This window comes from Bidens hawaiensis, unplaced genomic scaffold (assembly GCF_021521415.1).
Source record: "Bidens hawaiensis isolate Kalapana, Puna unplaced genomic scaffold, B.hawaiensis_p1.1 tig00000536_1, whole genome shotgun sequence".
In the NCBI taxonomy this organism is placed as follows: Eukaryota; Viridiplantae; Streptophyta; class Magnoliopsida; order Asterales; family Asteraceae; genus Bidens; species Bidens hawaiensis.
In genome coordinates this window covers 6,242,908-6,266,388 of record NW_027491034.1, presented here as the reverse complement: position 1 = coordinate 6,266,388, position 23,481 = coordinate 6,242,908, and the positions used below count along the sequence as shown (strand labels likewise).

The following is a 23,481-nucleotide window of genomic DNA, read 5'->3' as shown; positions in this document are numbered from 1 at the left end:
CTATCAAAATGTTTAAGTACATACTGAACGTATGGAAATTGCGTGTATTTTTATATTGTTTATCATACGGGAATCGTACGGAAATGTACTAAGATGGTAATTATCTGATATGCTAATATTGTAAGGTTCCGCAACAGTGTTCTGGGTTAACATTGCCCCCAGAATGGGTACAGTGCTGGGTTAACAGTGTCCCCAGATGTCACTAGAAGTGTTTCTGGGTTAACATTGCCCCCAGAATGGGTACAGTACTGGGTTAACAGTGTCCCCAGATGTCACTAGAAATGTTTCTGGGGCAACAGAGGTTTCACTTGTGGGCTCAACATAATTACATCGCTAATATATGATTATTATAATGATTTGTCATCGTTTAATTAAATTAGTGAAACTCGTCAACTATTCGTAGTTGACCCGTTTTCTTTACATGCTTTCTAGGTACACCCAAATTGGAATGAGTGATACGTGCTTGATGATGTGTGCTATTTTGTGGAAGCTTAAGGATCTTTATTTTGTATTAAATATGTTAATGTACTATCGGTAAAACTTATGTGTTAACGCCTAGACGGTAACGAAACTCGGAACAATGTAATACGTTGTAAATTAATATAGTAGTGTTTTCTTTATAAGCAATGCTGTTGATATCAGACGTGTCTGTTGCATCCCGTTTACGTTTCCGCTGTGGTTACGGGGTGTTACATGATATATCATCGAGAGAAACTTATGAGCTTTTAAAGAGAAAATTCTTTTTGAAAGACCTTGACAATGAGTGATTATTACTCGACTTATAGTTCGAGTATATGTTTAATTATATATTTATATGTTTATAAATCCATCAAAGATCTATGAAATGTTTAGACATTTTACCATAGGATGTCACACAATGACTCTTTATCATTTCCTATCTAAATATGAAATATTATTGGTTCGAAAATACTATAATTAAATGCACATATGCATTATGTTGTACTGTTAGCTATATATGATTATTATTTTTTTTATCGGCATGTGTCTTGCTAGGAGACATAAGAATGGGTTAAAACATGTATTCCAGGTATGAAAGATATGTGTTTATATTTTACTAACTCATCAAAACAAGTTTGGTTAGTCTTGTTAATGCAGAGAAACACAACATGATCATAGTGTTTACCAGATGAAGCAATAGAAGTTTTCACGTGAAGATCATAATTCAACTTAAGGATTCAAATGTCAAAAGACGAAGACCCAAATGATTGACTACAAATGTTTTGGGTAACTTTCACAGAAGTTCGACATATTTGATTTTAACGGATATATAAATCAGGGGGAGACAATATGCGCTGCACTCTTTTTCCCTTAGCTTTGGTTTTGTCCCATTGGGTTTTCCTAGCAAGGTTTTTAATGAGGCAGCATCTCCAAGCGTATGAAGTTGATAACCAGGGGGGGTATTATGAATAATTATTATTATTGTTATCAACACCTAAAATAGGTTTAGCTTATTCTCCAAGTTTTTCCATCCCTATATAATATCATATTGTATCTCATTGTATTACACACCAAATTAATGAAATCTCTCTCATTCCCCTTACATCTCTTTCTCATATTCTTGGGCTATTAGGCTGTTTTATAACAATAATCCATAACATATTTGAAACATAAAACCATTGATGCAGATCATAACATCCATAAATAATGTAAGACCGAGTTCTGACGGGCATTAGTGAAATATCGTTAATAAGTATGACTTTAGGTTTAAGAATTTAGGAGTGTATATATTTATTTTTTTAAAATAAAAATTTACGCAGGTTACTAACATGTTAACAGGTCTTTAACCTGTTAGGACACGAATTTAAACATGTCTTAAACAGGTCGACCTGTTTAAGACACGAAACCTGTTAAGCTCAAACTCAAACCTGTTAAAACACGTGTCGTGTCGTGTCGTGTCGTGTTAACAGGTCCGTGTCATAAATTAACAGCCCTAAAATGCATGAACACCTAAATCTCATTTACTCCCTTGTCAGATACCTAAAAACCATTCTTTTTTATATTAAAGCAACTAATTTTTAAAAAAAAATCCATAACCAATTTGGTTATAGCCTATAAGTCACACATATTTTACACTAGACCAAATTAAGTTAGATGATTCATAAATACTTTTTATTTATTTTAATCTATTTTTTTAATTTAATATATTAGACATGAGCGGTCTAGATCATTCCACATATTCAAGGTTTCCACTCTCAAGTCACAAATAAAGTATGTGTGCTCCGTATTCGAATATGAAAATCTTGGCTAAATTTTCATAATGATGTATTGATTACATTTTGGCTCATTTCATAACTAGGCCATATTGTTTTTATTTTCATTATATATAACTAGTGTTACCTACCGCGTTGCACCGCGTAGGTCGGTAAAACTCGTACGTTGATAAAAGCCAAGCATTAAAAGTCATGGCTTTAAGGCGGTAAGTCATCACAAATTCGACAAGTTTGGGTTATCAAAACTAAAACAAAAACGAAAAACAATTTAAAAATTGAGGTGGACCAATAGGGTGACACCGGTCAGTAAAGTTGGACATTGGTAAAACTCAAGCATTGTAGATCTTGAACTTTGAGACAATAAGTCTATACAAAGTTGGTCAGTCTCCGTTACATTCATTACAATACCAAAACTAAAAAAACAAAAATACTATACCTATACTAAAACAAAATGCGATGATTGTACGCAAATTCGGTCGGTTTCACTTAACAACACAACTATCCGGTCCACACCAAAGTTAATGTAACCATTCTAACATAGACAAAAACATAAATAACACATTTAAAAAAATGAAACAAACATTTGCAGCATCAAGAATTGAAGCCGGGTTCAAAACCGATACAAACATTAACCCTTACCAACCAAACCATCCAACCAACACCAATTATATGTTGAATGTCAAAACCATTATTACATATACAAAAACACAAATAACATGCAAGTTCTTAATTATACTAATAGATAATGTAAGTCATTATGCATTTTTATACACCCTAGAATAAATAAGGTTTGTACTCGTCTCATCCTCCCAATACCTTTATGAGTTCGTTTGTTTTGTTTATATACAAACATTCGATAATTTGTGTTTTTGGTGTTTATTTTAATATAGAAACTATAACTAAGGACTTGTTAAAGCTATTTGTACATGAAATGAAACTGACCATAGCTCGTATTAAACAATATCACTGAATATTAGTTAAATTAAATATCAAAGGTTGAAACAAATGCAAAAATGAATCAAATTCTAAGAAAAAGTCAAAAAGCATCAAATCCTTTTAGAAAAATAAATTAAAGTTATTTCCTTTTGTAACATTTACATATTCTCTAATATGACTTTGGGTATTATATTTCTTTCTTTATTTAATGTATACAAAATAACAAAAACGTTTGCAAATTAGTTTTTAATTGGATCTTAGTTTAGCACAAAAAAACTCGAAGATCAAAAGAAAATGTTGAAATATGCTCTCCACAAAATCAATTATTGTTCCATAAATTCACAAGAGGCCAGTTTAGACACAAATATTACAAACACTTGGTTTCAACCACCTCACAACTCGTTTGGTGTTGATTTTCAAAAACCCATACGCGTTATATATCAAAATCGAGCAGCCGAAGTAAATCAACTTACTTGTTTCTGTAGCCTCTTTTCAGCCATTTTGGCGGCCTTGTTCTGCGGTTCTAGCACGAGCGCGTGCTTAAAATCTGTAACCATAAGAATATTGAAAAAGCTTATAAACAAATAATTTCTTTATTATAAAAACTTCCAACACAAAATACCTTGAAGAGCATCCTTGTAATACAAAACTGATTCTCTAGCAGTTCCTCGTCTCAAGTACGCCTTCACATTCTGCACAAAAAAAAGGTTATGTAGCGACTTGCATCAGTTTAAAAAGAGGTGACTTGTAGTTGTAGACAACTGATTTAACAAATTTATATGTTTGGACTTTTTTACCCTTAAAAAATATTTTTTAACCACTAAGGCTAAAATAGACCAAACACATAAATGTTTTGTTGGTTATAATTTTGGGCAACTAAATGACATAATTGTTACCTTCTTATCAAGTGAGATTGCGTCGTCGTCGTCGCCGCCGCCGCCGCCGCCGTCAGTAGAGCAATATATTTATATATTTATATATAAATGGACACACATATATTTATATATCTACATACCATCCTAATTCTAAGTAAGCCGCTGCTCTGTTGCAGTAGAAAGTAGCATTTGATTCATCCAGCTTAATAGCTTTGGTATAATAAGTTACAGCTTTATTCCACTGTCCTCCTTTAAATGCAGCATTTCCCTAAAACAATACAACACCAAAAAATAAAACTAAAAAAACATATAACAAACTTGAAATAAAGGTAAAAGAGTAAATACCTTCTCCTTTAACAATTCAGAAGCATCCAAGTTGCCATTTAAGTCTAAAGATGGGGGCAAATTAGTAACAGCACTTACTTGCCCTTGTAATGACTGATACATATCCAAAACAGTATCTAAAAGAAATTTATCAGATCCATGATTTGCAATAAACGAAACACCAATCAGAGTATCTTCGTGCTTTCCAAAAGGAATAGTGACCTGAAGTTAATTTTTACAGAATATTAAAAAGTGGGATAACCAATTATTAAGTAAACGAACGAATATGAACACAGCTTCTTGTTCATTTAGTTACACGAACGGAAAATGAACAAATGTCTTGTTCGTTCATTTCCATCGGTTCATGTTTGTTCATATATGTTCATTTGTGTTTTGTTCATTTGCTTCCATTTATAGTTGTTCATTTGTTTACGTCTGTTCAAATATTCATTCTAATTTATTTATAAATAATATCAATCTAAAATCAGTTTAATTTTCACATTTTAAAACCCAGAGTTTGAATATATTTGTAGTTTCAAATGTTTAATGTAATGATGATGGTACTTTAGATTCTAATTTGGATACTCATGTTTACTTTTAACTCGTGACAGTTCATGTATGCTCGTTTATTTTCTTTTATGTATGTTCATTTTGTGTCCATTTGTGTTCGTTTATGCTCATGAACCGCTCGGTTAGAATAGTAACGAACGAACATAAACAAACGCAAGCAATCCCGTTCATTTTCGTAACAAAAGAACATGAACAAAATCCTTCTGTTGAAGTGTTTGTTCGGTTGAAGTTAAACAAACAAACAATAACAACCTCAGTTCACTTGTAGGGCCTACAAAAAATTGACAAAGTTGGTCGCGTATAAAAAATTACCTGGCAGCAACCGGACATGGTAGTTATGCTTAATAAAGGAAAAGTCCTATCATGAAACTCTGTTACTAAATTTTTCTTTGATTTAAGTTTTAATGAAGCATCAGCAACCGTAGGCACAACCAATATTCCATCATCCTGTAAGCAGAACATGTATCAATTGGCATCATGTAAATGCTTATAAACATGATATTTATATATTAAAGCATGAAAATAATGTAGATAACAAAGTTGTAAATCAGTCAGTACCTTTAAAAGACTGCGTAGAGCTGATCGCATTTCGGTCCTGACTTTGTAATAAGCTTTAATATTATCATGATTAGCTGTAATTACAGCATGAATAGAATCTGCAACATCAGATCCTAACTTAGGCATGACTGTGTTAATCCATTCTTCATGATTGGTTTTGAATTCATATCTGAAACATTATTAGTCATGTGTAATCAACTGTTGCATTGAGAAAAGCACTAAAAACATAAAGAAAGATTATTATTTTATAATACCTCTGTAATAATAGCATTGCAGATGTGAGAGCTTTCAAAGTATATGTTCCATTTTGCAAATTTGATGTTTGCTCATGAAAATATTTTAGGCTTGGTACGTTTGACAAAATATACTGACCAATATTCATATGCTTTGGTGCTTGGTCTGCATACAAAGTTAAAAAAAAATATTCAGTTAGGTTCAATTAGGCCTGTAAACAAACTGAACGAACACGAACAGAGCATGTACATGTTCCTTTAACTTTAACCAAACAAACAATCATATACGAGCAGGGTTTTCTTGTTCGTGTTTGTTTATGTCAGTTCGTTAATTGTATAAACGAGTGATTCATGAACGTAAACGTACTTATCTAAGCTAAAACCAATTAAAAGTAAACGTGGCGTAATAAGTTATTACAACTAGACTAAGTTGTAACTTGTAATGTGCCTAAAACATTAAAATGAATATATTAATAAACGTAACTGAACAAACAAGACATGTGTTCGCGTTTGTTCATTTTCAGTTAACTAAATGAACAAGTGTTTCTTCATGTTAGTTCGTTTTGCAACAAAATGAACTTACCGCTGAGCGGTTCACCGATGTTCAGTTCATTTACAGGCCTAGGTTCAATATCAGCATAACCAGTATATAATCAGGGATATAATTATAAACATCTTATGAAGGAACTTACAGCCAGATAACTTTTCAGTTACTTTGCTAACAATATAAACAGTCTTCTGCTGAGGAACTTTAGATAACTGAAATAAATCATCCGCCACAATTACTCGCCGCATCCTTCTAGGTTCCACCGGGTTTAAGTGAAGAAGAACATGCCCAACACGATGCAATATAGACGGATCACGCGCAAATATTCCTGAAACGTTTAACCATCGAAGAAGATACATTGTTAGTATAAAATATCATTTCAAGTGGTAAATTATTATCATAAAATAAAACATACCGAGACTACATACCAACAGTGTCTAAACTTTGTGAGTTTGGTAAAACTCCAATAGTTGATACGAGTCCGTGTGAAGGCCGGAATCCAAGAACGCCACAAAATGAGGCAGGAATTCTCACGCCCCCAATGCTATCGATACCTGGAAAATAAATATCGCATCTTATATTATATTTTTGAGTTTCAATTGCAAATAAACAAGTCAACAATTTACAATACCAATAGCAAAGTCAACAAGCTCGGCTGCAACAGCAACAGCTGAGCCACTAGAAGATCCACCAGGAATATAAGATGGTGATGCAGGGTTTGTTGGGGTCCCATAATGTGAATTTTCACCGGTTATCCTTAAATTGCAATTAACACACGTGACATTTGTGTATTATAAGTTATCATATGTAAAAGTTTTAACATAACAACTAACAAGGTTTAAAAAGAAAAGAAAAGATGTACCCAAAAGATAACTCGTCTATGACAGTCTTGCCAACACAAGTAGCCCCGTTTTTCAACAAATTAGTAACAACAACTGCAGTCTTCCCGGCTTCCTCGTGAGTTCTTTTCCAATCGGGGTTCCCAAAGCCGGTCACATACTCTTTCACATCAAACCTACAACATAACAGAAAAATTCAAAAAAATTACTCGTTTTATTATTATGCTGCCAAATAAACAGAGCAAAAATTTATTGTTCTACTTGTATGCTTGATTGATGCAGATACCCTAATAAACTTAAAATTCACAAAACTAAAATGATACTACAATGTCTTCATCCAACACTCCATAAAAAATGCACAGATCGCTTCTTTTCGAGAGATTTTCTAACAAGATTACTTATTCATCGAGTTAACAAACATCAAACAGCCAATATTAGCTTCTTTTGTTGAAGCTCACACTCTTATGTGTTACTAATCATCAACTATGTCATAGGCGGATTCATTCATGCTTCAGGGGGAGGATAGACCCCCACTGAAATTAGCCCATCAAGCTTAATATGTTAGTAAAATCCAAGAAAAAATCCGCATGCCCCCCAAAAACAAAATTAAGAATGCACATTGGCCTTTAGAAAGCCGAAATGAGAACCTCTAATTTATCTAACTCGTGTATTTAGTTTAGTCTAACAAACTGGAAACGGAAAACATCAAATCAATTTCTTGTTTTTTTTAATTGAACTGGCTATAATATCAACTCTTAAAGTAATAGTATGCATTAGTTATTACTTTTCTGCATATATATTTTTGATGCACAGGTAAGTGGGTAACTGACGATGGAGTACATAGGTCTATACAACTACAAGGCTCCTGAGTCCGGACATAGTGGCTATTCATTCTACATGTTTTTTTCTTTAAGTTGAATTGATTTATGCAATGTAGCTTTTAAAACCAAAACTTGCGCAAGCGACCTGTTTTGACCCATTATACTTGACCTGTTTTGACCCGTTACAACCGAGTGTTTATATCGAACATATCCCCCCCCCCCCCCACCCACACACACACTGATGAAAGTTCCTGGATCCGCCACTGAACTATATGCATGAATACAAGAAAAACAATAACATAAAAAAGCCTAACCAACTCATAAATCGTATCTCCTAATTGAAACACTTATTAAAACTTAAAATCCACATAAGTAAAATGATACTACAATGTCTAGATCCAATACTCCATCAAAAAAAACACCTGGATCACCTCTTTATAAAATATTTTCCATCCAGATTCCTTATTATCAAGTTAACAATCATCAAACAGCCATTATTCACTTCATTTGTCGAAAATGACACTCGTATGTATTATTAATCAACTATATACATAAACACAATTAAAAAATAATAATTACATAAAAAACCTAATCAAATCACAAATAAGTGAATAACATATCTCCAAATTAAACCCTAACTACTATAGATAATTACAATAAGCCTTTTTTATTTAAATTAACGTTAAGCATTAATAAACGTTCATTAAAGCTTCCTCTGTTTAAAATGACACTCATATATATATTATTAATCAACTGTATACACAAAAACAATAAAAAAAAACTTACAATATCTCCTAGTTAAAACCCTAACTAAAGTTGTATATCCAACAGATCATCACAATAAGCGTACATAACAAACAGTCATCACATCATCCAGTTAACTAATCGAACAACTGATGAACACTTAAATATCATTCAAACACATAAGATCAACAAACAAACTCACACGTCATTAACGGCGAAATTAAACCAGCAAGAGGCTGTTTGGCGGCGGGAGGAGGCTGCTGAGGAAACGGAAGGAGCTCAAAGCGCTGGATAAACGCACCGTAGTCTTCTCTTAGTATAAACCTGGCTTTGGATCGGCGGCGGGTGATGATGAAGGCGCCGGCGACGGTGAGGCCGATGACGATCCAGAGTTTGGGGTTTGAGGAATCAGAAGACATCAAGAAAAAGAAAAGTTAGTTAGGGTTTGAATTGGTCGGTCGGTAGGGTTTAGTGGGAAAATAATAAGGCTGAGGGGTGTGGGGGGCGCGAGAGAGGGGGCGCGAGTGGGGGCGCCAGCCAATAATATTGTGACGTGTGGCAGAGAGAGAAAGTTGATAAGATGGGTGTTGGTAGTGGTGCTCGCGCCCCGGGACATGGTGTGGAGGGGCGCGAGAGGGGGCGCGAGCGGTTTTTTTTTTTATTATTTTTTAAATGTAGTAAAAAAACGTATTATTAAAAAAACTCAAAAATTATTTAAAAAAACACACATTTTTTTGAAAATTCATATAATAAAAAAAAACATACTAAAAATTAAACAAACAATAATATTTAATAATAAAACTAATCTAATACAAGATCCTCTGGTCGCCTCGCCCACAAATGTTCAACCAACTCATGTCGAAGATCCCCGTGTATCTCACGGCTCTTGATATTTGCTATGTTATGAAGTTTTTGTTGATCACTGATTGTGGACGGTTGTGGCGGAATGTCACCTTGGTAGTTTTGGCATATAGCTTTGCCCTCGTCTTCTAACGTCATGTTGTGTAGGATAAGACACGTGTAGACGACGTCCATTATCCTCTCCCGAGTCCAATAACGTATCGGGTTCGCCAGAACATAATATTGTTATTTTATAGCTCCAAAAGCTCTTTCAATATCTTTTCTAGCAGACTCTTGCTTCTTCGTAAAATACTTCCGTTTGTCGGCGACTGGATCTGTAAAATCTTGAACTAACACAGCCCATTCGTTGTAAATACCATCGACCAGATAGTACCCGTACTTGAAGAGTTCTTCATTTGCAACAAAAGATTGAGGTGGTTCAACCCCGTCGATAAGGTCGTTGATCAAATGTGACTGATCGATAACATTAAGGTCGTTATTTGACCCAGCAACACCAAAAAAAGCATGCCAAAACCAAAGATCCTGTGACACCGCCGCCTCAAGTATGAGGGTCGGCCCTTCATGATCACCACGGTGGAACTGACCTCGCCAGGCCGTTGGACACATAGCCCATCCAACATGCGTACAATCGATGCTACCTAGCATCCCAGGAAAACCATGTTTTTCTGCGTGCACCTCATATATGCGTTGGATGTCATACGTTGTAGGTTTACGCAGATATCTCCGAGCGTAAGTCGATATGACTCCTACGTACAATATATATTAAAAAATGTAATAAATATTTAATAAAAAGTAAAATTAATGTTTTTTACCTTGGCAGAAAAAATGAAGGGATTCACGTGCAACCCTTTTCGACATCTGTAAATACTCATCCAAAGCGTCCGACGAGATGTCGTACGCTAATTGACGGATAGCAGCCGTGCATTTTTGAAGAGGGGTAAAACCGGGAAGACCCCTAGCATCCTCCCTTTGTTGGAAAAAGGGATACCGTGCCTCTAAATCACTCGCTATACGCGTGAACAATTGCCTGCTCATTCGAAAACGAGTTCGAAAATCCGACTCCGCGTATACCGGTTGAGGGCTAAAATAATGCCTCATCAAAGTATCGTTAGCACCCGATCGATCACGATCACGAGGTGGTGCTCTAACCCTCGGGAGTCGGGGTTGATGGGCTTGATTTTGCAAGAGATTTACCACGGCTGCGGTCAAAACTCCCCCTACATGAAGAAGCAAATCATCCTCTTCGGAGGAGTCGGAATCAGACGAGTACGACGACATTATTTTTAAAAAAAAAATGGGACGATGGGTTGTTTGGAGATTGAAGTTGTGTTTGATATGGTAAAAATGGGTTGATTGTGTTGTTTGGAGATTGAAGTTGTGTTTGATATGGTAAAAATGGGTTGATTCAGGGGTATTATATAGGATTTTGTAAAGGTTTTTTTAAAAAAGTTTGAAAGAAATGGGTAATATATAGGAAGTGTTGTATAAAGAAATGGGTAAGTTTGGTGTTTTTTGAAGTTGTGTTAAAGTGTTGTATAAAATGGGTAATATATAGGCGTAGAAAAAAATTTTTTTTTTTTAAATTTAAGAGCCAACGGCTCATTTAAAGCTTTCAAACGGCTCTTTTCACCATTCCCCATGCCCTAAACGCCACACATGTCCCGCGAACCCCCTGGCGCCTGCCTCTTTTTCGGCGCTCGCGCCCCTCTCGCGCCCCTCTCGCGCCTCGGTGGTGTGGTGCTCGCGCCCCGGGGCGCGAGCGGCTGTCCTCTTGCGCCCTTTCTCACGCTCCACACCCCTCAGCCGGACTGTGTTAATCCATTCTTCATGATTGGTTTTGAATTCATATCTGAAACATTATTAGTCATGTGTAATCAACTGTTGCATTGAGAAAAGCACTAAAAACATAAAGAAAGATTATTATTTTATAATACCTCTGTAATAATAGCATTGCAGATGTGAGAGCTTTCAAAGTATATGTTCCATTTTGCAAATTTGATGTTTGCTCATGAAAATATTTTAGGCTTGGTACGTTTGACAAAATATACTGACCAATATTCATATGCTTTGGTGCTTGGTCTGCATACAAAGTTAAAAAAAAAATATTCAGTTAGGTTCAATTAGGCCTGTAAACAAACTGAACGAACACGAACAGAGCATGTACATGTTCCTTTAACTTTAACCAAACAAACAATCATATACGAGCAGGGTTTTCTTGTTCGTGTTTGTTTATGTCAGTTCGTTAATTGTATAAACGAGTGATTCATGAACGTAAACGTACTTATCTAAGCTAAAACCAATTAAAAGTAAACGTGGCGTAATAAGTTATTACAACTAGACTAAGTTGTAACTTGTAATGTGCCTAAAACATTAAAATGAATATATTAATAAACGTAACTGAACAAACAAGACATGTGTTCGCGTTTGTTCATTTTCAGTTAACTAAATGAACAAGTGTTTCTTCATGTTAGTTCGTTTTGCAACAAAATGAACTTACCGCTGAGCGGTTCACCGATGTTCAGTTCATTTACAGGCCTAGGTTCAATATCAGCATAACCAGTATATAATCAGGGATATAATTATAAACATCTTATGAAGGAACTTACAGCCAGATAACTTTTCAGTTACTTTGCTAACAATATAAACAGTCTTCTGCTGAGGAACTTTAGATAACTGAAATAAATCACCCGCCACAATTACTCGCCGCATCCTTCTAGGTTCCACCGGGTTTAAGTGAAGAAGAACATGCCCAACACGATGCAATATAGACGGATCACGCGCAAATATTCCTGAAACGTTTAACCATCGAAGAAGATACATTGTTAGTATAAAATATCATTTCAAGTGGTAAATTATTATCATAAAATAAAACATACCGAGACTACATACCAACAGTGTCTAAACTTTGTGAGTTTGGTAAAACTCCAATAGTTGATACGAGTCCGTGTGAAGGCCGGAATCCAAGAACGCCACAAAATGAGGCAGGAATTCTCACGCCCCCAATGCTATCGATACCTGGAAAATAAATATCGCATCTTATATTATATTTTTGAGTTTCAATTGCAAATAAACAAGTCAACAATTTACAATACCAATAGCAAAGTCAACAAGCTCGGCTGCAACAGCAACAGCTGAGCCACTAGAAGATCCACCAGGAATATAAGATGGTGATGCAGGGTTTGTTGGGGTCCCATAATGTGAATTTTCACCGGTTATCCTTAAATTGCAATTAACACACGTGACATTTGTGTATTATAAGTTATCATATGTAAAAGTTTTAACATAACAACTAACAAGGTTTAAAAAGAAAAGAAAAGAAAAGATGTACCCAAAAGATAACTCGTCTATGACAGTCTTGCCAACACAAGTAGCCCCGTTTTTCAACAAATTAGTAACAACAACTGCAGTCTTCCCGGCTTCCTCGTGAGTTCTTTTCCAATCGGGGTTCCCAAAGCCGGTCACATACTCTTTCACATCAAACCTACAACATAACAGAAAAATTCAAAAAAATTACTCGTTTTATTATTATGCTGCCAAATAAACAGAGCAAAAATTTATTGTTCTACTTGTATGCTTGATTGATGCAGATACCCTAATAAACTTAAAATTCACAAAACTAAAATGATACTACAATGTCTTCATCCAACACTCCATAAAAAATGCACAGATCGCTTCTTTTCGAGAGATTTTCTAACAAGATTACTTATTCATCGAGTTAACAAACATCAAACAGCCAATATTAGCTTCTTTTGTTGAAGCTCACACTCTTATGTGTTACTAATCATCAACTATGTCATAGGCGGATTCATTCATGCTTCAGGGGGAGGATAGACCCCCACTGAAATTAGCCCATCAAGCTTAATATGTTAGTAAAATCCAAGAAAAAATCCGCATGCCCCCCAAAAACAAAATTAAGAATGCACATTGGCCTTTAGAAAGCCGAAATGAGAACCTCTAATTTATCTAACTCGTGTATTTAGTTTAGTCTAACAAACTGGAAACGGAAAACATCAAATCAATTTCTTGTTTTTTTTAATTGAACTGGCTATAATATCAACTCTTAAAGTAATAGTATGCATTAGTTATTACTTTTCTGCATATATATTTTTGATGCACAGGTAAGTGGGTAACTGACGATGGAGTACATAGGTCTATACAACTACAAGGCTCCTGAGTCCGGACATAGTGGCTATTCATTCTACATGTTTTTTTCTTTAAGTTGAATTGATTTATGCAATGTAGCTTTTAAAACCAAAACTTGCGCAAGCGACCTGTTTTGACCCATTATACTCGACCTGTTTTGACCCGTTACAACCGAGTGTTTATATCGAACATACCCCCCCCCCACCCCCACCCACACACACACTGATGAAAGTTCCTGGATCCGCCACTGAACTATATGCATGAATACAAGAAAAACAATAACATAAAAAAGCCTAACCAACTCATAAATCGTATCTCCTAATTGAAACACTTGTTAAAACTTAAAATCCAAATAAGTAAAATGATACTACAATGTCTAGATCCAATACTCCATCAAAAAAAACACCTGGATCACCTCTTTATAAAATATTTTCCATCCAGATTCCTTATTATCAAGTTAACAATCATCAAACAGCCATTATTCACTTCATTTGTCGAAAATGACACTCGTATGTATTATTAATCAACTATATACATAAACACAATTAAAAAATAATAATTACATAAAAAACCTAATCAAATCACAAATAAGTGAATAACATATCTCCAAATTAAACCCTAACTACTATAGATAATTACAATAAGCCTTTTTTATTTAAATTAACGTTAAGCATTAATAAACGTTCATTAAAGCTTCCTCTGTTTAAAATGACACTCATATATATATTATTAATCAACTATATACACAAAAACAATAAAAAAAAAACTTACAATATCTCCTAGTTAAAACCCTAACTAAAGTAGTATATCCAACAGATCATCACAATAAGCGTACATAACAAACAGTCATCACATCATCCAGTTAACTAATCGAACAACTGATGAACACTTAAATATCATTCAAACACATAAGATCAACAAACAAACTCACACGTCATTAACGGCGAAATTAAACCAGCAAGAGGCTGTTTGGCGGCGGGAGGAGGCGGCTGAGGAAACGGAAGGAGCTCAAAGCGCTGGATAAACGCACCGTAGTCTTCTCTTAGTATAAACCTGGCTTTGGATCGGCGGCGGGTGATGATGAAGGCGCCGGCGACGGTGAGGCCGATGACGATCCAGAGTTTGGGGTTTGAGGAATCAGAAGACATCAAGAAAAAGAAAAGTTAGTTAGGGTTTGAATTGGTCGGTCGGTAGGGTTTAGTGGGAAAATAATAAGGGTTTTAGGGAGTCAAGGTTTTATTGTTATCGTGCGCTACAAGCAGACCACAGGTGGGAATTAGGAAAGGGCGAGATGGCATGTAAGGCTATTGTGCGCTTCGTCCCAGCAAGTCAACAAGCCTTGTGGTGTATTCTCGAGGTGGTTTGTAAAAATGTGACACCATATTAAAACTCATCCTGGATTTTGTCCTGTAATAATAAAGGTTTTTTTATATTATTTGTTTCTAATATTTATATATATTTTTTTGATTTTAATTTTATTTATTATAATAAAGTTAATAATATACTTATGATTTGATAATAAAAGGGTTTTACTATAAAATTGTTTCAAATTATTTTAATATATTTTTAAAAAAATCATTATATTAATTTTTCAGTATCTTTCTATATTATAGGATTTTCATATCAAATAAAATATTGTGTGAGATTATTTTTAACTAGTTTTTATCCCCCGTATTACGGGGGTTGTTTTATATATATTTTTTTAATATTTATTTATTTTTTTAATTTATATATTTTTTATTGTATGAAAGTTAATAATATACTTATGATTTGATGATAAACTGTTTCACAAATAAATGAGATGTTATAACCAGGTTTAAAAGCTATATGGTTTTGATGAAACCCAAGACTCGTTTATTTTTATTTACTATGAAATTGGTTTTTTAATTATAAATAATATTTATGAAAGTTAATAATATACTTATGATTTGATGAGACTCAAGACCCGTTTATTTTTTTTTAATATCAAATTGGTTTTTTAATTTAAATAATATATATATCTTTTTTAAAATAGATAAGATGTTATTTTTTATTATATCCTATTTTATAGGAATTTTACATAAATAATTTGGTGAGAATATTTTTAATTTAATTAGATGTTATAACCCGTTTAAGGAATATCTGGGTTTGGTAAGACCCATACCCATGAATTCGGGTCAAATGCATGAGAAGCCTCAATTTAAAAATCAAGCAAATCTGGTGATTTCAAAAAAAAGGGAGCGACCACATCGCGACACGTAGGATTTTTATGTCTTCGTTTATATATATTATTATAGATTTAATGAGATGTTATAACCCGTTTAAGAACTAGCTGGGTTTGGTGAGACCCTTACGGGGGTTGTTTTATATTATTCGTTTATAATATTTATATATTTTTTGAATTTTAATTCTATTTATCGTATGAAAATTAATAATATACTTAGGGTTTGATGATAAAATGTTTCACAAATAAATGGGATTTTATAACCCGATTTAAAAGTTATCTGTGTTTTGTGAGACTCATGAGCCGCTTATTTTTTTTACTATAAAATTGTCTTTTAATTATAAAAACTACAAATCATATATTAATTTTTATTATATCCCTATTTTATAGAATTATCACATCAAATATTTAGTGAAATTAATTTTTTATTTAATGAGATGTTATAACCCGTTTAAGTTATATTTGGGTTTGGTGAGACTCGTACCCGTGAATTCGGGTCAAATGCATGAGAAGTCTCCATTTACAAATAATGCAATCTGATGGCTTGAGAAAATGCATGAGAAGTCTCCATTTACAAATAATGCAACCAGAGAGCTTTTAAAGGTTTCGTTTATATATATTACTAGCTTTTAGCATGTGTGTTACACGAGTGACCATTTGTTTTTTTTTAAATTATGGTGAATATATATTTTTCATATAAGTTGTTTTTAGGTATTGAAATTTAATGCTACATGAACGTACAAAATACGTTATATTTATTAGTTGGAACACATTAATTAGCGGGTTTATTTAGTTTTTTATTTTGATATTATTTTGCACATATAATGGGCATGTTTGGTGTGTGTGTACGCTGCTTCGGGAATGGTTTGATAATCAAGTTCAATTAAGTCAGATGTTGTTTATTCATGATCCGCGTCGAATTTTACAATCGTGTTCAGATCATGTGTTTTTGGTAATCAATTAAGACTAAACATGACATCGGGTTAAAATAAAAATGGAAAAAATAAACCGTAGTTTTAGTGGTGTTTAATAGGTTTCGGAAGCATGAAACAAATACACAATTTACATCATCTTAATTATTAAAACATAACCACTATTTTCAAAATCCAATTCTCACATTGACAGATTAAGCATTTATAAAATTATAAGAGAAGTGTTAATAGGACAACCAAACATTAATCATTTACAAATCTTAAAGGCAAATTGAAAAGAAATAATCCCAATTTTTTAGTATAGGCCGATAATAATCTTAACTTTAAAAATCACTATCAACGGTCTCAACTTTCAACTATTTTTTGTCTAAATGGACATCCGTTAAAAAACACTTAACGCCGTTAAGTTTTTTTCCGAGTTTCAAACTGATGTTTTTGGGCTTTTGATCGAAAGAACGATACGATTCGACCGATGTAAAACTTATCTCGAAAAGGTGATCCAAACAACTTGATTCAACAACAAATTAATAACAATATTCAACAAACCTAAACTTTCTACAAACCAATAACAATCTAACAAAATTAACAAAAGCCTTTAACAATTAACAAAAAACTACAAACATTATTCAACAACAAACTAATACCAATATTCAAAAAACCTAAACTTTTTACAAACTAATAACAATCTAAGAAAACTAACAAAAATCTTTAACAATTAACTAAAAACTACAAACTTTATTCAACAACAAACTAATAACAATATACATCAAACCTAAACTATCTACAAACTTTATTCAACAACAAACTAATAACAATATTCATCAAACCTAAACTTTCTACAAACTAATAACAATCTAACAAAATTAACAAAAACCTTTAACAATTAACAAAAAACTACAAACTTTATTCAACAACAAACTAATAACAATATTCATCAAACCTAAACTTTCTACAAACTAGTAACAGTCTAACAAAATTAACAAAAAAAAATAACTTTAACAATTAATAAAAATTAAAACTTTAACAATCTAACATAATCTAACAAAGTTAACAAAAAACTAACAAAATCTAACAATCTAAAACTTTAACAATCTAACATAATCTAACAAAGCTAACAAAAAACTAACAAAATCTAACAATCTAAAACTTTAACAATCTAACATAATCTAACAAAGTTAATAAAAAACTAACAAAATCTAACAATCTAAACTTTAACAATCTAACATAATCTAACAAAAGGTAATTAGATACTAGCATGAGAGGGAGAGAGAGAAGCAAACCTGTTGGGGAGAGAGAGAGGGGCGGCAAATCTGTGTTGGAGAGAGAGAGGCCGACGGATCTGTGTTGGAGAGAGAGAGAGGCTGCAGATCTTTATTGGAGAGAGAGAGAGAGAGGCGGCAGCGGATCTTTAGAGAGAGAGATAGGCCGCCGGCGACGGCAAGGGTGGAGGAGGAAACTAGGGTTGGAGAGGAGGAGGAGAGCTAGGGTGGAGGAGTTTGTTATATCTGATATTTAAAAAAGAAGAAGAAGAGGAGAAGATGTGAGAAGTGATAGGGGCAATACTTCTAGGAGAAGAGGATGCACATACATTTTTAAATGAAATGTCTTCTAAAAAAACAAACACACTGCAGAGCACAACGTCTGTGCGACGCAGACGAAAGTGATGGGGAAATGTTTTTAATGAAAAATAAACACCACCTAAAAATCCAACTAGATGGTAAACCACCCTTCTTCACATTCGTGTGTTTCTAAATTAATAAGTTGTCTTGGGTTTGGGCCTCATGCTCTCATATATATATATATATATATATAAGTTATGAAACGTTTGGGCCCTTTGAACTTTTGGGCCTCGTGCTTTTGCACGGATTGCACAGCCCAAGAACCGGGCATGGGTGTGAATGAGTTGGTTTAGATCGGTTTTTGGCTAAAACTGAACCAAAAACCGAATTTTCAGTTTTTGATTTATGAAAACCATCTCGTTTAAGTTTTTTTTGGTTTATTATATTTAATAATCCATATTAATTGATATTGGCAGATAATAATCCATATTCATTTTATCGCTACTAGTGGTCCCAAATTTTAAAAAAGTTGGCCTCTAATGGTTATCTCCGTTAAAATGGACTTAACGACGCTATATTTTTTTCCCGAATTTTAAAACTAATGTATTAGTGCTTTGAACCGTAAGGAGGATACGGGTCGATTGATGTGAAAATTAGCTCGAAACGGTGATCCAAACAACTTGATTTTTGTTAAATGGAATTCCGAACACCCGAGTTAAAGCATTGTATCGTCGTTTTGGGCACCGTTTCGAACTAAGTTTTACATCAATTGACGCGTATCATTCTTCCGATCAAAAGCCATAAAACATTAGTATGAAATTCAGAAAAAATATAATGTTGTTAAGTTCTTTTTAACGGGGGGCATTGTAGACCAACTTTTTAAAATTTGGAACCATCACTGGCGATAAAATGAATGGAGATTATTATCAGCCAATAGTAATACTAGTCAATAAGAATTATTAAAATCCACTAAACCTTTTTTTTTCTTTTGGGTTTGGCTCAGTTCAGTTTCGAGTTTTTAGTTTTGTTATTTGAACTTAAAATTTTTTTAGCCAAAAAAGAATTGGCAAAAATAATGATTTTGGGCTGCGATCTTTTTGTTAATTATACATTTGAATTAAAATATTTATGTGACATTATTATAAAGGAATATTGGATTTTAATAATCCCTATTAAATGGTATTGGCTGATAATAATCCATATTCATTTTATCGCCACTGGCGGTCCCAAATTAAAAAAGTTGGTTTCCAATGGTCTCCAGTTAAAAATTGACTTAACGGCGTTATTGTTTTTTCTGAATTTCAAACCAATGTTTTAGGGCTTTTGATCGTTAGGAGGATACGAGTCGATTGGTGTAAAACTTAGTTCAAAACAGTGCTTCAAAATGACGAAACAATACTTCAATTCGGGTGTTTGAACTTACAATTAACCAATTCAAGTCGTTTGGATCATTGTTTGGAGCTAAGTTTTATATCATTCGACTCACATTTCCTTCCGATTAATTGCCCTAAAAAGTTAGTTTGAAATTCGGAAAAAAGTATAACGTCGTTAAGTTCTTTTTAACGGGGGACCATTGGGGGCCAACTTTTTTGAATTTGGGACCGCTAGTGGCGATAAAATGAATAGAGATTATTATTGGCCAATATCATTTAATAGGGATTATTAAAATCCAATTTTCCTATTATAAATTATCTACAATTTAAAAGTATATATATATAATTTGATTCACTTCAGTTTATTACTACATGTAAAATCAAACAAAAAGTTTAGTTTTTATAAAAATATAAAACCAAAGTGTGAGTTTCAGTTGGGTTTGATTTCAGATGGGCTAAATTATATATATGAACAACAAAGTATATTTGTGCGCTGGGTCAGCTAAATCTGTAAAAAGAACAAATTCAAAGGGCCATATTATCCTTGTATCAAACTTAATGAACCAAATGTGAAAAATATCTCCAACGGTCAAAAAAAACCCATCTTCTTCTTCTTCTTCTTCTTCTTCTTCTTCTTCTTCTTCTTCTTCTTCTTGACTTATTATTATTATTATTATTATTATTATTTGTATAACGTTTCACTTGGCTTATTATATCAATCAATCTATCTGTTCATCTTCAATCAGTATTATTATACTCATCAATCAATATCAATGGATGTTGCTGTGATCGACTGGACCGATTCGAAGTTCGAGAAAGACGTAGTTTACGAAGACATTAACGCGCCTCAATGGATCGATTTCTCCAATGCCGACGACCACCATCCTCACGCTGTTGATGATGATGCCTGGTTCTGCAGACCTGGTGTGTGTTAATCCATTGCTTATTGTTTTTTTTAATTGATTTCTGATGAAATTTATGGATTTATTTACAGAGTGTAATCATCCGAAAACGGTGGAGGATTTTTTTAAGCAAAGAACTCCTGGATCGTCCAAGGTTTTCTTTCTGGATTATTATAAATTTTTGTTTTTTGATAGAAACCGTTTATGAACACTAGATTTATTAGATGTTTTTATCGAATTGTAGGATTATAACCAACACTTGAATATTGTAACTGTGTTAATTAATAATAATTCTGTTATGTTTCTGTGCAGCTTCAAAGATCTGCAACTGTTGCTGAGGTCTCTCAATTAAGCCATCCAAATACTAGGTATAATAAGCAAACTGGTTTGATTTACGGTTTGAAAAACGCACTTTCGGTTTATGGTTTGGAACCCTCAAAACTGAACCAAGCCGAATAATATTTTCTTTAATCTGTATAATTTAAATAAAAATAAAATGTGTTTTTCACTCTACTCAGAGAAGAATTAAGATGATCGGGTGGCCCATCAGCGATCCAAATGGTAGTTTAAAAAGTAAACATTTATAAAACAAATAAGCATTCTTAAATTAAATAATTATATAAGTATTTATTTTTAAACAATTCTTTTTAATACTCTAAAGGTAAAATGTTTTGATATATTTCTAATCAATTATTTTAATGAACTTTTCAAAGGACTAGTCATAAACAAAACAAACCCGACCCAAACTGGCAAACCGTCAAAACCGAACCATTGTGGTCTAACCAACCCAGCCTGTTCGCCTATAATTTTCATTAAAACGGCCGAACCAGACCATGAGCATCTTAAGACCTTTATTTCTAATCTGATCAGTGTTCTATTTCCATTCTACAGAGATGCAGCTCTGAAGAAAAGAGGTTTCCCACCAAAGAAAGATATAAAATCTTCAAACCAGGTTCATGATGGTGAGAATCAAGACCCAAATTTCACAACCCCTCCAACTCACAAATCCAAATCACTAAAAGAAATGATCAAGTCAAGCTCAGAGAAGAACCATGCTTCATCACCAACTGAAGAAACCGCTAAACCAAGGCTGCTGAAAAGCACATTGTCAGCACACAATCTGTTTGCAGGAAGAGAGATACTGAACCAGGTGACTGAGTTTTGCAACGAGTTGAAGCGGTTGGCAACGCGGACAAAGGAGGGTATGGTTGGTGCAAACAAACAGGAAGTGGGAGTATTGATGAAAAGTAAGAGCGAGAGGAAGCCGTTGTTGGAGGTGAAGAAAGACAGTAAGTTTGAAGGAATTGAGAAGCAGAGTGGTGTTAAGGAGAAGCTTACAGGGAAACAGTAAGTTCTTAATGCACTTTATAATATCAATCAGCAAAAGTTTTTTTTGTTTTTTTTCAAATTATGTTGGTCACATGGGGGTGGGCATGATTAATGGAGTCTTGATATGATTAATTCAGTAGAGTGTAATTACTAAACAGTGAAATACACATCCAAAAGTTTTTTTTTCAAATTATGTTGGTTTTTTTTACTACTTTTTAAATAATCAGAATTTGCCAAAACAAATCTAATTCATCCATGTGACAGTTACATGAAACTAATTCATTTTTGTAATATGTGAATAAATGTCTACGTGCAGGACGAATGTGGACTCAGAAAATAGCCCGATTTCACTAAATATGAAAAACATAAGAGGCAAAGGAGAAGAAAGGGTGTTGCAGTTGCAGATTAGAACGAATCCGCCATCGCCTCAATGCTTTTCAGCAGCCAATCATGGAACTAAAAATGCAACCCCGTCTAAGGCTTTTCGTCTTAGACCTCAGGTATGTGACTCAATCTTTTAAATAAGTTTGATTTTTTAAGATATTTGTTTGTGTGATTGATTTAGTGTGTAATGGTGATGAATAAGTTTGATATAGGGGAGAGGGATGCTTCAAGAGGTAGAAAACATGGAGGTGAAGAAGGAAGTCAAAGGCAGTAATAGTACAATACAGAGTGAAGCAAAAGGATTGGATGTCTTCTGGTTTCTCAAGCCCTGCACACTTGCTAGCTAAATGATATTAAAAATATAACTTTTTTCTGCATTAAATTTGTTGATTCTTTATGTCTAGAAAGCCTGATTAATAAAAGTTGTCTATTTTATATAGCAGTACTTTATCACTGTCATTATGGGAAATTTTAACAATGGTATTTAAAAAAATAACTACTTCTTAATCTTTGTCTTGTGTTTTAATTTTATTGTACTTTAATGGGTCTAATGAAAGACACTTCAATTACGAGTCATACGACGATTGGCGCTTACTAGTTACGCACATGATTTTAAAGCAGAGCACTTCTAAAACCTTAATTTTTCTAACAAAATTTGTTATTGTTTTTATACCTGTACAACTTTTGTTTAATTTGAACTGGGATTTTTTTTTTTTAAACAAAACAGCAAAATAAACATTCAAGATTTAAATAGATTACCAAATAAAATATTTAAGGCTTTACCAAGGAAAACCAAATATTAAGTTTTATAAAGGTGTTAAAACAATGCCTAAAAGATCCTTTCAAAGGACCGTGGTTGTTTCCTAGAGAGAAACCAAACCATCCACATATATGACATGCATTTTTGCAACAATATTACAAGAACATCCAAACACATTCTCTTGCTAGGGTACAATTTCTCCTACAATACCACATATGCTTAAGTTAAAAGTAATCTAAAGTTTCAGTGTGCAACACGTTAGTTTAGTTTGGGACAAAGTTTTAAAAAAGTGAACAAAACAACTACGATTGATGCTACATATTGACGGTGGATTCGACCATGCTTCTTCTATGAACG

General features: G+C 33.6%; 2 protein-coding genes and 1 pseudogene across 2 annotated transcripts; 1 reads left to right on the top strand and 2 right to left on the bottom strand.

Annotated features, from left to right (window-relative positions):
• Nucleotides 1-2,667: 2,667 nt before the first annotated feature.
• On the bottom strand, nt 2,668-7,309 carry LOC143635799 (outer envelope protein 64, mitochondrial-like; the record flags this gene model as incomplete). The annotated part of the gene is made up of 12 exons (XM_077103544.1): nt 2,668-2,763; nt 3,641-3,714; nt 3,790-3,859; nt 4,179-4,310; nt 4,388-4,588; nt 5,249-5,383; nt 5,495-5,663; nt 5,749-5,893; nt 6,420-6,602; nt 6,703-6,828; nt 6,906-7,030; nt 7,137-7,309. Coding segments are annotated over 12 exons (1,629 nt in total), but the record flags the coding sequence as incomplete, so codon positions are not given.
• A 1,160-nt stretch (nt 7,310-8,469) lies between these two features.
• LOC143635789 (outer envelope protein 64, mitochondrial-like) lies at nt 8,470-14,830 on the bottom strand (annotated as a pseudogene).
• A 5,692-nt stretch (nt 14,831-20,522) lies between these two features.
• On the top strand, nt 20,523-22,711 carry LOC143635777 (uncharacterized). Its single transcript, XM_077103525.1, has 6 exons — nt 20,523-20,673; nt 20,744-20,805; nt 20,964-21,019; nt 21,543-21,998; nt 22,297-22,480; nt 22,577-22,711. The coding sequence occupies exons 1-6, from the start codon at nt 20,523-20,525 to the stop codon at nt 22,709-22,711; spliced, it is 1,044 nt and encodes a 347-aa protein (XP_076959640.1).
• The last annotated feature ends 770 nt before the right edge of the window (nt 22,712-23,481 follow it).